The sequence below is a fragment of the Rutidosis leptorrhynchoides genome, chromosome 4, assembly GCF_046630445.1.
Source record: "Rutidosis leptorrhynchoides isolate AG116_Rl617_1_P2 chromosome 4, CSIRO_AGI_Rlap_v1, whole genome shotgun sequence".
NCBI classification, from domain to species: domain Eukaryota; kingdom Viridiplantae; phylum Streptophyta; class Magnoliopsida; order Asterales; family Asteraceae; genus Rutidosis; species Rutidosis leptorrhynchoides.
Window position 1 is genome coordinate 170,540,175 of NC_092336.1, and position 13,406 is coordinate 170,553,580.

General features: G+C 35.2%; 1 protein-coding gene across 1 annotated transcript; it reads right to left on the minus strand.

Moving 5' to 3' along the window:
- Window positions 1-1,038: 1,038 nt before the first annotated feature.
- Window positions 1,039-3,923, minus strand: LOC139840375 (ras-related protein RABE1c). The gene is made up of 8 exons (XM_071830642.1): window positions 3,790-3,923; window positions 2,700-2,772; window positions 2,507-2,607; window positions 2,307-2,372; window positions 2,084-2,181; window positions 1,928-1,990; window positions 1,710-1,802; window positions 1,039-1,312 (listed from the first exon to the last, which is right to left on the minus strand). The coding sequence occupies exons 1-8, from the start codon at window positions 3,860-3,862 to the stop codon at window positions 1,229-1,231; spliced, it is 651 nt and encodes a 216-aa protein (XP_071686743.1). The 5' UTR covers window positions 3,863-3,923; the 3' UTR covers window positions 1,039-1,228.
- Between the last annotated feature and the right edge of the window lie 9,483 nt (window positions 3,924-13,406).

Consider the following 13,406-nt stretch of genomic DNA (forward strand, 5'->3'; position numbering starts at 1 on the left):
GTATCCAACAAAAATACTATAAACCAATAAAATCACACTTTCAAAATTCGTAATATTTGCTGATAGTAATGGAACGTAACCAACACTCTATAAGTTATTTAGTCGCTATTCGCTAAAGAAATTTACCAACGAAATTATTTAATAATTACCTCACGAGCAAAGAAAGAGCCAGGTTGGAAGCTAATATATCTTGGCGCGTTTGATACATGATTCGATTGAGCATTCGATCCAAGATTCGATTGAACATTCGGGTTGAAACTCCATGGTGTTAAAAACGAATCATCAACCTCCAAGAATAACAACATATTTTGTTGAGGCAAGTTGTGTTGATATCCATAATGGGTCGAATTATTGTTGTTCAAATACGGGTTATGGTTATGGTTCCTCATTAATCTTGCCTGTAGTTGGAACCTTCTTTGTTGTTCATTATATGGATTCATATCGTGATGAATAATGTACGCGTTCTTTGAAAGTTCCCTGAAAATAACTGGAAAAGATATTGGAATAAAATTTATATTTATAGTTGCAAGATATTACGATAACTATGGTTTTGAAGGTGAATTTTTTTTTTAATTACAATCCCTCTCTAATTTGGATTTTAGGATATTTGTATGCTAATCCACATCTAATATAAATTCCGTTTAATATTTGTATTATTAGTATTTAAATTTATTTAAATGGAATTTAAATAGATTTTGCATACTTAGAGTTGTCGTTAACGTAAATCAAATAACCGCCTTAATAAGTAAATAAATAATTGCACCCCAGCTGATAATTAATAATTATTTTATGCACGTTAAATTAAAGTTGTAGTTACCAAAAGGTTATGGTATTTTATTTTCTGAGTATACCTAACTCCTTTTTTTCGAACCATACAAGAGAAACGGTTAGATAACCCGCATCAAATTCGACCCATTTTCCACCTCCCAACTCCGAATAAAACATATGAATAACGAATTCTTATCCCAACAAAAAAAAGTGTTGTAAAATTATAATGAGTATTATTTCACAATATGTATATCACCTTGCAACCCAACCTAACATTAAAACAATAAGGTTGTGAAGAAAATAAAAAACAAATATTATCCTGCAGGTAGAAATCCAGTACTTGACCCTATGATTTGTTTCACACACTAACATAATAAAAGTTTTAAAAGAATAACAGCAGCAGATAAATTGAAAATTACAAACACCGACCCCCGATATCATGTTGTCGTCAAAGTTAGTTTTAAGAACCGCAGCAAGCAGATTTCTGTGCAGCTTGACCACTCCCAGCTCCCGCGTCTGCTTGATTGATCTTGATCGTCGTTGGCTTCATCAAACAATACAACATAAAACACATCATTTTTTAATCTAAATATATATCATCCATCTTAATTCTGTTATGTTCTCAATTTGATATTATTAGGGGCCTCGAAATGGATGGTAACTAGATAAAAGGTTTTGAGTTGGAACGAGTAGTTTTTGGAACAATTATTTTAATGTGACTTGTATAATTATTGTGTCACGTGTAATCGCCAAAAAACTTCATTATTATCTGTAAGAAACTGTTTTTCTTTGGATAACTATTGACCCGTTTCCATTAACTAATTACTGATTTGAGTCGTTAGAAATTAAACACAACCAAATCAACCCATCTATAAGTACATGGGTCAGAATTGCCACCTTTAACTTAAAAAGGAAGATTGATGAATGCAACTTGTATTTACCTCGGCCTTTGAATCGGTGTCTGAAAGCCTTTGCTTGATATCCTTTGCAATTGAAAAGAAAACTTGCTCCACATTTAAATTTGTTTTAGCACTCTGCACAATTCAATATTCAATAATATATGAATTGGCTTATTTTACAATAATAAAAAGTTTGATTTTCTTATTCTTAATAAGTAATTAAGAGCTTATAGAACAACAAAAACCATCAGATTACTTACAGTTTCAAAGAACTTAATGCCATACTCATCAGCAAGTGCTTGGCCCTTAGCGGTAGGAACAGCCTATCAATAAAAGAATGCTGCGCGTCAGATTATCCATTTCTTAAATTCAAAGAGCTAAATTAAAATTAAAATTTCTTATAAACTAAAGAATACCCTCTTGCTTTCATCCATATCAGCCTTGTTTCCAACCAAAATCTTGTTAACATTGTCTGAGGCATGTTGTTCAATGTTGCGAATCCAGTTTCTTATGTCTACCAAAATAAGATGAGGATCAAATAATAAATATCCAGTACGAAATAATATAACATGCAGTAAATTAAAGGAAGTAAAGTATACAGCAATGTAAGTGACAGAATCAGAGGGCAGAAAACCTTACTGTTAAAAGATGACTCATCTGTAACATCGTATACCAACAGAATGCCCATAGCTCCTCTGTAGTAAGCTGAAATGTTCATCAAAAAAGTTGTATATTACAGATCGCTCTAATCTCAAACACGGCCCACAACACTTTAGTGATTAATTCATGTGTGATGTGTCAAGCCATGTTATGATTAACAAAAAAGATATATAACATACCAGTTGTAATTGTCCTGAACCGCTCCTGACCAGCTGTGTCCCAAATTTGAAGTTTGATCCGTTTGCCATCAAGCTCTATGGTCCTTATCTTGAAATCAATACTGCCATTCAAGATTATAGACTTCACAAAGTCAATATTAATTTTTAAATAATTATATCAGCAGCTAATTCATAAGTTATGAGATCAACTCACCCAATGGTAGTAATAAAACTAGTGGTGAAAGAACCATCAGAGAAACGCAAAAGAAGGCAACTCTTCCCCACACCTACAAGAGGCAGCTATTAATTATATTGCACTAATGGTAAGGGTATTATAACAAACTATTTTTTCAAATTATGTCTATGCATAAGCACCGATCACACTGTAGAATATGAATAACAGTGAAAAGGATAGTCGTGCTGATGCAATCAGCACGAAGAGGAAAAGTAAGTTTGTGAAAGTAGGAAAAGTAAATATTATCTTACAAACAGTGATTAACGTAAGTTAAAATAACATTAGTAACTATAATCTGAACTTCATAATTTCATACTATTAAAGCCTTTAAGGTAAATTCAAGTCACTGACTTCAGCCACAATTGGTCAAGGTCTAAACAGTAGTTTGAACAATACTTATTTTCTGATATGCATTCAACATGAAACATGTATTTACCTTGAATTTGTAAAACTAGTAAGTATTTAAAGCAAGTGGATACTACCAAATGAGTCATAAAAATTGAAAATCTCCTACCCTTAATATGACACAAGAGGAAAAAAATGACTCAGTCATACATGGCTATGCAGTGACGTTTACTTCTCACATTATTCAAACTTTGGTGATCGTATTGCACATACGCAGAACTAATAAAATGTATGGAATGAATGAATGATTCTAACAACATCGAACTTATGCCGGAATAATTTGGGACGAAAAGATCGATATAGATTTAACTCTAGCTTCTAATTTCGACATTCATGTCAACAATTGAAAATGATGTGAAGACATTAAAACGATTAACGATTGGTTGTGTGAATAGTATCACTATTCCACTCTCTGGAGATTTGATGAAGATTAGAACTTACTCTTAACATTTTTCTATATTAGCATCATATAGAGAAAGACATTACGTTCCATATATGAGAATCGTACCATAACATAGTGTAATCATTCAATAATCAGCATATATATACACACACATACACCCCTAATTTATGATTAAAAGCACTAAATCGATCTAGATCCGTATCGTTGACGATTATCAAACAACTACGACAAAATTAAATCGCATCAAATTAAATTACTTACCGCTATCGCCTATCAAAAGGAGCTTAATCAGGTAATCATAATCTGCACGTGCCCTAACCGGTGGAGCAGCCATTAAATTGTCGAATAAAAAGCTCTAAAAAGGAGCTTATATATATATATATAAATATATATACACACACACTTATACCTACAAAATCAACATGAATCAATTAGAATCAACAGATCGGCAATGAACGATGAAGAAAGAGAATAGATTACCGTAAACAAGAGGAATAACAATGAATGTGCGCTAAGATGCGCCACTTCCCTCTTTGTTTTCTGTTTGTATTATTTGTTATTTATTTTTTTCGTTAGTGGTGCGCAGGTTAATTGTTGGCGTAGGTTAGCAAAAACTGGAGTGAACGAATGGATGAATGAATGTTGACGCGCATAAAGATGGAACTGCGTAGACAGTTGTCGGTTTCTTATGAGAAAGAAATGGGTGACCATGGTAAGTATGGTGTGCCAGCGATGTAGATTGCAAAACTTGTTTAGCTGACCTGGTATTTGTTGATTGTAACAATAATATAATTTTCGCACCAACTTATTATTACAATTACAAAATGGCCCCTATACTATACTTTTTTTTTACTTCTTGTAACATAAACTATAAGCAAAAATATATTAATCTCTTACTATTTTATATTTTATGAACGAAGTTATTCATCAAACAATATGGCGTTAAAAATTTGATGTTTTTGTATCAAAAATTTGTTCTAGTTCATATTCAGCTATCGAATCTAACTAAACATGAAGGTTAAGTGATTCCATAAACCATTTATTATGTCTATAAAATAAAGACCAATGATTGGTAATTTGGTATGGTTTTTTATTTCAATATTTGATGATCTACACCTGTCTGTCAGATGCAACTATAGGGAATATACTAAAGTCATTAGGCCACTAACGGCGAATCAAAGTCCACGGCGAATTAACAATGACATGTGGCAACAACTTATTGATTTGATGATTGATAATAGTTAATGATGATATATGGGCGAGCATAGGATGACAAGATGAATGAATTAAAATTTTCATTCATATAATTATTTTTGGTAAATTAGTTAGTTATAGTTAGTTATTCATCGGTTCAATTTTATGAATGGTTTTATTTTTTAAGAATAAGAAAGCTAACATCGCTTTGGAGATGTTAGACATTGTTTTTTGAAGATGATGACGGTTCTTCATCTAAGAAGTGATTCGGTGGTTTTTGATCGGTATGTGTTGGGGTGTATGTGGGGCTTTGTTTTGTTATAATAATGAACCCCTAATCTATATTGCATTTTTGGTTCGGTATTTACAGAGATACATAATAAAACCCTAACACTTAATCAAATCCTAAAGGACTCTAAACTCCACAATTGGGTTAACATGTTTGACGTTGATGGTTTGTTTGTGTTGCTTTTCCTTTTTTGCGCTCATTAGGTACTTCCTATGATTAGGGGCGGACCTGATGCAGGTCGAAGGGTGCGACCGCACCGGGCATCATACCTTTTGGGGCATCAAAATACGGTTCATGCTATGTTATGATAGACAACTTTCCGATGAGTTACAACAACGAAAACGTGTTTTATGATTATTATATTACGTTTTCTTAAAAATTGAACAACTACTCAAGAAAAAAAAAACTCAAATTTATTTTAATGGAGTTTCAAGGTTGAGTGAGGAAGACGACTGTAAAATGTGAGTCGGGGTATGCTTTTTACTTTTTATTTCTATTTATTCAAATAGTCCCGGAATTACTTTACTGTTTCACTATTGACTTTAAAACTTTCAAATTGTATTTCTGCTCCTCTAAGTTTTGTTTGACTTAGTTTGCCATATAGCTAGAGTCGATATCTAAATTATATCACTATGACATAGGCATAAAATAGTGTGCATTATAGAAAACAAAAAACTAAGATTTAGACAAATTATTATTATCGATAACTAAAATACAATAACCCTATAAAATTAAAATTCAGAAGTGTATTAGACATACACAAGTGATAATCGATCAAATTATTTAATTACGAGAATGTAGAAACTCTATAACTTGGAATAATTTTCTTTTGATCCAGTTTTTTTTAAGAATAGATTCAAATTGTTAACGTGAAGTAATTACAACTTGTTAGTATTAGTTGATATATAGTTTATACAAATAAGTTCTCGACTATCTATTAAATTGCTATTATTATTGTCATTTGTCATTATTTTATTAGTTAAATGTTCTCAATGAAATTTTACTAGCAAAACGGGCCCGTGCGATGCCGCGGGGCCACGGGTGTTTTTAGATACACGTAGTTAGTACCTAGGTGTGTATATGTATTGAATATACTCCGAGTTATTTAGCTTTTTTTTAGAAGTGTCCTAACGTAGTTAGTTTTGTTTTGTTGATAAAATTATTTCGAGTCTAACGGTGTTGGCGAAAAAATTCAACTCACAGTGAGCAGGAAGATACGGGCTGTCGTTGTGTTTACCGTTTTTTTAAAAGTGTCCGTTTTGAACGTACTTTTTATCGTTTTGTTCATAAAATTATTTCGAGTAAGACGCTGCTATCGAAAAATTTTAACTCGCGACGAGCTGGAAGATACCGGCTGTCGTTGTGTGTAGCGTTTTTTAAAAAGTGTCTGTTTCGAATGTAGTTAGTTTCGTTTTGTTGACAAAAATATTTCGAGTTTAACGGTGCTGGCGAAAAAATTTAACCCACGGCGAGCAGGAAGATACGGGCTGTCGTTGTGTTTAGCGTTTTATAAAAAGTGTCCGCTTCGAACGTATTTTTTATCGTTTTGTTCATAAAATTATTTCGAGTAAGACGCTGCCGTCGAAAAAATTTAACTCGCGGCGAGCGGGAAGATACGGGATGTCGTTATGTTTAGCGTTTTTAAAAAAGTGTCCGTTTTGAATGTAATTAGTTTCGTTTTGTTCATAACAATATTTCGAGTTTAACGGTGTGGTCGGTGAAATTTAACTCGGAGCGAGGAGGAAGATACGGGCTGTCGAAGTGTTTGGGTGGAGTTTTTATTTTAATTGAGAGAATTTACGTTTTACCCCCTGGAGTTCAGGGTAGTTTATGTAAGTTGGTTATACTTAAGGGGTTTTTTTGCATTTTTTTTTGTGGAACTTTGGGTCAATGTCGTTTTGACCAATTTTTGAGACGACCGAATCTCGCGTGCCTTTTAGTATATACGGATAAAATTACTATTATATTATATTCTATTTTAAAATAAATTACTTATTTTCTTGCGGAAGATACGTTTTGATTTTTTAACAAAATCTTATATGTATAATCTGATGAAAATCATTAAAATAATGAAAAAAAATTATCATTAATGAAGATAACAAAAATTCTTATTGGAAAAAGTAATAAAAGTATTTAAATTTGTGTAATATCCAGAATATATAGTTTGCTAGTATTAATTTTAAAAATTTTAGTGGGGCATAATTAATTATTTCACACCGGGCATTGTTATACTCAGGACCGGCCTACCTATAATTGTGCTCGTTTGTATTTCAAGATGTACTTTGTTGTGATTGGTTTTAGTCTTTAAATTCGTTTAGTTTGGGGTTTGTAGCTCACGTCTTTGGTTTGGTAGTGTTTTTCTTTTGTATCATATTTGGGTCTTTCATTCATTAATGAAAACCTCCCTCTTTTTTATATATGTTTCATTTTTGCCAACAAAAAATGTCTAAATGTTCATTTTGAAAAAATAAAAAATAATAAAATAAAAAAAAAATGATAAGTTACAAATGTGAAGCGGTTAATTTGATTTGTTCAACTGATATTGTTTGATTTTTCTAGTTCATATATGTGATTTGTGATCAAGTTGTAATTTGAGTGAATTATCTAATTGAGTGCAAGATTAAGGTTATAAGTCATTAGGATTGATCGTTTGTTTACTCTTCGGTAATCGTGCAAATCCGATATAGGTTTAAAATCTGCGATGGTAATCGTGCAAATCCGATATAGGTTTAAAATCTGCGATGGTGGTAAACAATCGGATAGCTAAACTCTTAGGTGACTAGAATTTAACAGTGAAGTGGTTGATATGATTTTAGCACAATAAGTTTAGAATTAGTAATAAGACGTTTAAATGGCCCTTGATCCCTATTTATACGAGGGAATATAGTTATTTAAATCTTGCTGACGTGACACATGAACAATTCATGTATGTAATTAACTTTTCGAATAAAGGGCTGAAGCGTCCCGTTCATATCGAATATAAACGTCACGTACTCATTGGTGTCATTGCGAGGTATTGACCTCTATATGTGACATTTTTCAAAATCTGCATACGTTTTTATAATACAAACCATAACCTTTATTATAATCGAAGGTTCAAACAGCATAATAATGATTATCGTTTAGTGATAATCTTAGTTTTACAAACTTTACATTTGATAATAACAATACGATTTCTGTAACATCCCGCCTTTTTCCGGTTACTTTCCGTTTAACTATTTTAAAGTCCGTTATATATTTATAACATCTTTCGTTAATACGCGTTTTAAATTATCTCGATTAGGTAATTCACGCACCCGATTCAAACTTGAGGGACTAAACTTGCCAAAATTTCAAAATGGTGACTAGGTCAAAGGAGTCAAACTCCTCTCATCCATTCATTTCATCTTCTCCATCTTTCTTCTTCTTCTTTTTTCTCTCAAAAACACCAACAAGAATTCATCATCTAAATTCGGATTAGGAAGTTAGCAACAAAACAAATTACAAATTCGTGATCCTTGCATCTTCCTCTTCGATTCCATACTGATTTCATTACATTTGGGTAACTTTCTAAAATCACTAGATTTTGTGTTCTTGATGTTTTTAACTTATAAAAGTGTTAATTAGTGTATATGGCTCAAGTCTAACATGAATATATGAATTGTATGCTCGATCTTGTTGTTTTGAAGTAACTAGCATGAACTTGAATTTTTGTGTGTTGTTCTTGAGTTTTGGATGATCATATGTTGTTAGATGTTAAAAGTTCATGCTCTAATTGTGTTCCTAGTATCACTAGCTTCAATTTGATGTGTAGGTTGCTTTAGAAAAGTTCCTGAACTTGATTTATGATTTTGGTGAATTTGGGTTAGGGTTTGATGAACTTGAAATGGACTTTTGATGCATTGAATGCCATGGATTATTATTGGTAAGTGTTTAGTTGGATTGTATGCTTGATTACCTTCGAAACGGCATATCATTCATGTAAATTGGTTGCCCGAATCATTGAATTGCATTTATGAACTTGTATGCGGTTAATGTTAAGCATTAGATGCGGTTTTGGTTGTTGTAATAGGTAGATTGATTGATGAAATATGTTTAGTTGTTTTCCTCGTCAAATTACCTTCCCAACGGTATAAGATACTTGTCTTGATTGTTTGCGGATCATAAATTGTGTTTGTTTGGATTTTGGTTCGTGCACTTGAGACTTTCAGCAAACAGAACCTGAATACTAATCTGGACGCCGTCCAGATATTAGGACGCCGTCCAGTTCTTCGATACTGGACGCCGTCCAGATATTGGGACGCCGTCCAGTCCTTTAATACTGGACGCCGTCCAGAAAATCTGGACGCCGTCCAGTTACACTTGAAGTTTCTGTTTCGTTTTACCATTTTTCGAAAAATGTTTACTATGCTACGCACCTCCGATTCACATGTAACTTGTTCTAACGTGCTCATATATGATTAAAAATCTCAGAGAAATAGTTCGGGACCCGACCCGAACGTGTTGACTTTTTCGTTGACTTTGACCCGACCAAGTTGACTTTTAATCAAACTTAACCAAATGTTTGTGCAAATCGTTCTAACATGCTTTTATACTCATATCTTGCATGAAACATGACAATTTGACTCACATGTTGTAGTATTCGAGTCGTAACGAGCCATAGGACTAATTGAACATCTTTGACCTATCGTGTTTACCGTTATTGATACAACCTATTGTTTAGGTCAAGACTAGCATTGTTCTTTGCACACGTTTACTTGTTGAAGTACTTTACTACTCGTGCACTCAAGGTGAGATCATAGTCCCACTTTTACTCTTTTGAAACTTACATTTGGGATGAGAAAACATAAACGTTCCTTTTTAACTAAGTGAACACAAGTACAGGAAAACAAACATTCTACATACGAGTTTAGAACAAAAATCCTCAATTCGATTATCATTAGTTACACTTGCCGGGTGTAAGCGAGAACTTATGTTATATGGCCATATGGGTTTGAAAAACCCTCATTCAAACGGTTCGCTACCGTTTACGAATGAAATATATTTTCGAGAAACAGTGTATGTTCTAGCACTAAGGTGATGGGGTTCTATGGAAGGAATGTTAAGCATTGATAATTGGGTGCTCGTGATAACAAATTTTTGAAATGGTTAACTATTATTGAAATGTTATAAATCTTGTGGTTCATTTGTACTTACTTACTTAAACCTATGATTTCACCAACGTTTTCGTTGACAGATTTCTATGTTTTTCTCAGGTCCTTGAACGATACATGATACATGCTTCCGCTCATTATTTTGATACTTGCATTGGATGTCGAGTATATATGCATACATGGAGCGTCTTTTGGCTACTTTTAAATTGTGTCGCATAAGTTTCATTTGTACTTATAACTTTGTAACGTAACTTGTGGTGGAACTATTCTTGTAAACTTTGAACAATCTTTACATTTGAAATGAATGCGACATATCTTTTGGTCAAACGTTGTTTTAAAGACTTATGACCACGTAACGGGACCTAAGTAGACGGCGCCGTCAATGACGATTTTGTCGGGTCGCTACAGATGGTATCAGAGCGTTGGTTGTAGGGATTTAGAGTTCATTGGTGTCAACCTCGAGTCATAGGGTACATTGGTGAGTCTAGACTACAACCGGCATATAGACTTGAAGTAGGAATTACTTGACTACTTGTGCATTTATACTCGAACGCTTCTACTCATATCTACTCTTAGTTCATCTTAATCTCACGTTGTTTAATTTGATTGACACGCCACCTTGACTATATGAAATGATGTCGAATGCACATATGAATCAGGGTAATATAATTTCCGGGATTATATTACGGTGACTCATATGAACGTTCCGACATTGTGGCATAAAGAATTTAAGGCGAGTCAAGGAAAATTTTCTCTCTATCTTTATTCCATATCACGGTTAGTATTATGTAGAATACTAACCAACGGTATTCTTTTGTTTTGAAGGAACAATGCCTCCTCGCCGTGCGCCACGCCGTGAAACTCCCGAACAAGCTCTACAACGCATGATAGCCACCACCGTAGATGCGGCCATGGCCGGTCACTCATCCAACAACAATAATAATAACAACCACAACAACAACAACAACAACAACAACAACAACAACAACAACAACAATGGAGCCGGTAACTCAAACGAGGGATGCTCCTATAAAGCTTTCATGGGGTGCAAACCTCACACTTTCGATGGAACCGGAGGACCGGTTGCTCTCACTCGATGGTTTGAGCAAACGGAAACCGTTTTTAGCATAAGCGGTTGTCGGGACCAAGACAAGGTCAAGTACTCTACTCACACTTTCTCCGGCGTCACTCTCACTTGGTGGAACACCTATGTACAATCGGTGGGTACCGATGAAGCCCACGCTCTCTCTTGGTCCGATTTGAAAGGAAAGATGATCACCGAATACTTTTCGCGCGAGGAAACCCGAAAGCTCGAACAAGAGCTAAGAACTCTAAAAGCGGTCGGAAACGATCTCAAGGCCTATAATCAACGATTTTCTGAACTAGCCTTGATGTGCCCAAACCTTGTGAACCCCGAGTCTTTAAGGGTTGAACTTTACATGGATGGTCTTCCAAAGAGCATCAAACACGGAGTAATGTCATCCAAACCCCCTAATCATCAAGAAGCTTTAAACATGGCCCTCAAATTGATAGAGACGGTGGACGAAATTGTAGTACCGGCACCAAAAGCCGAGGACAAGTCGGGTAACAACAAAAGAAAATGGGAAGCTCCCCAATCAAGCAACAACAACTTTGCCAAGAAATCTTTCACCTCCGACGGCAAGAAGGGTTATGCCGGAAATCTACCTCTTTGCAACAAATGCAACAAACATCACTTTGGCGAATGTAGTAAGCTAATTTGCCATCGGTGCCAAGGAATTGGTCATAAGGCCAATGATTGTAAAAGTGCCACTCCCGTCGCTCGAAAGTGGCCCAATGCACCAAAGACGGGCACTTGTTACGAATGTGGCCAAACGGGTCATTATAGAAATGCATGCCCAAAGAAGAAAGATAACCCCAACACGCGCGGCTGAGCTTTCAACATCAACACCGAGGAAGCCCGGGATGACACTGAACTAGTCACGGGTACGTTTCTTCTCAACAATTCTTATGTCTCTTGCTTATTCGATTCGGGTGCCGATAAATGCTTTGTATCCAAGACTTTGACTCATTCTTTTAGCACTCCACCTCTTCCATTAGATACCACTTATACCATTGAAGTGGCTAACGGGAAACTATTAAGTGCCGACACATATTACCGGGGGTGTACGTTAAACATTTTGGGTAAGGAATTTGAAATTGACTTGATACCCATGGAACTAGGAAGCTTTGATGTAATAATCGGTATGAATTGGTTAGTCAAAATGAAATCTCACATCCTTTGTGATCTTAACGCAATCCGAATTCCTATCGAGAATGGTGAACCTTTGATTGTTTATGGCGATAAGAGTTGCACCAGACTCAACCTCGTTTCGTGCCTTAAAGTTAGAAAACTACTCCGTAAGGGTTGTTTTGCAATCCTTGCCCACGATAAGAAAGTCGAGTCCGATGAGAAGCATATCGATGATGTGCCAATTGTTAGTGACTTTTCCGATGTATTTCCCGACGAATTGCCGGGTCTTCCGCCTCATCGACCGGTAGAATTCTAAATCGATCTTATTCCGGGAGCCGCACCCGTAGCACGTGCACCGTATAGACTTGCTCCATCCGAAATGCAAGAATTGCAAAGTCAAATCCAAGAACTACTTGACCGTGGTTTATCCAACCTAGCCATTCACCATGGGGCGCTCCGATTTTGTTTGTTAAAAAGAAAGACGGATCCCTACGAATGTGCATTGATTATCGCGAACTAAATAAATTGACGATTAAGAACCGATATCCTCTTCCTCGCATCGATGACCTCTTTGATCAACTACAAGGGTCTTGTGTATATTCGAAAATCGATCTCCGCTCGGGTTATCATCAATTAAGGGTTAAGGGGGAAGATGTCTCCAAAACCGCTTTCCGGACTCGTTATGGTAGTTATGAATTCCTTGTCATGCCATTTGGTCTCACTAACGCACCGGCGGTGTTCATGGATCTTATGAACCGCGTGTGCAAACCGTATCTCGATAAATTCGTTATTGTGTTCATCGATGACATATTGATCTATTCTAAAAATGAATAAGAGCACGAACAACATCTCCGACTTGTGCTTGAACTCTTGAGACAAGAACGACTTTATGCCAAATTCTTCAAGTGTGAATTTTGGTTGAAGGAAGTTCAATTTCTTGGTCATGTTGTAAGTGATCAAGGTATTAAAGTCGATCCCACGAAAATCGAAGCCATTAGTAAATGGGAGACTCTACTACTCCTACTCACATTCGTCAATTCTTGGGTCTCGC

What these genes read in the sequence shown, in the direction of transcription:
- LOC139840375 (XM_071830642.1), bottom strand. Translation starts at nt 3,862, where the DNA reads ATGGCTGCTCCACCGGTTAGGGCACGTGCAGATTATGATTACCTGATT. An exon ending in AGTTTTATTACTACCATTGG is followed by an intron (nt 2,608 to 2,699) that starts GTGAGTTGATCT and finishes CTTGAATGGCAG; the next exon opens with TATTGATTTCAAGATAAGGA. An exon ending in GTTCAGGACAATTACAACTG is followed by an intron (nt 2,373 to 2,506) that starts GTATGTTATATA and finishes TGAACATTTCAG; the next exon opens with CTTACTACAGAGGAGCTATG.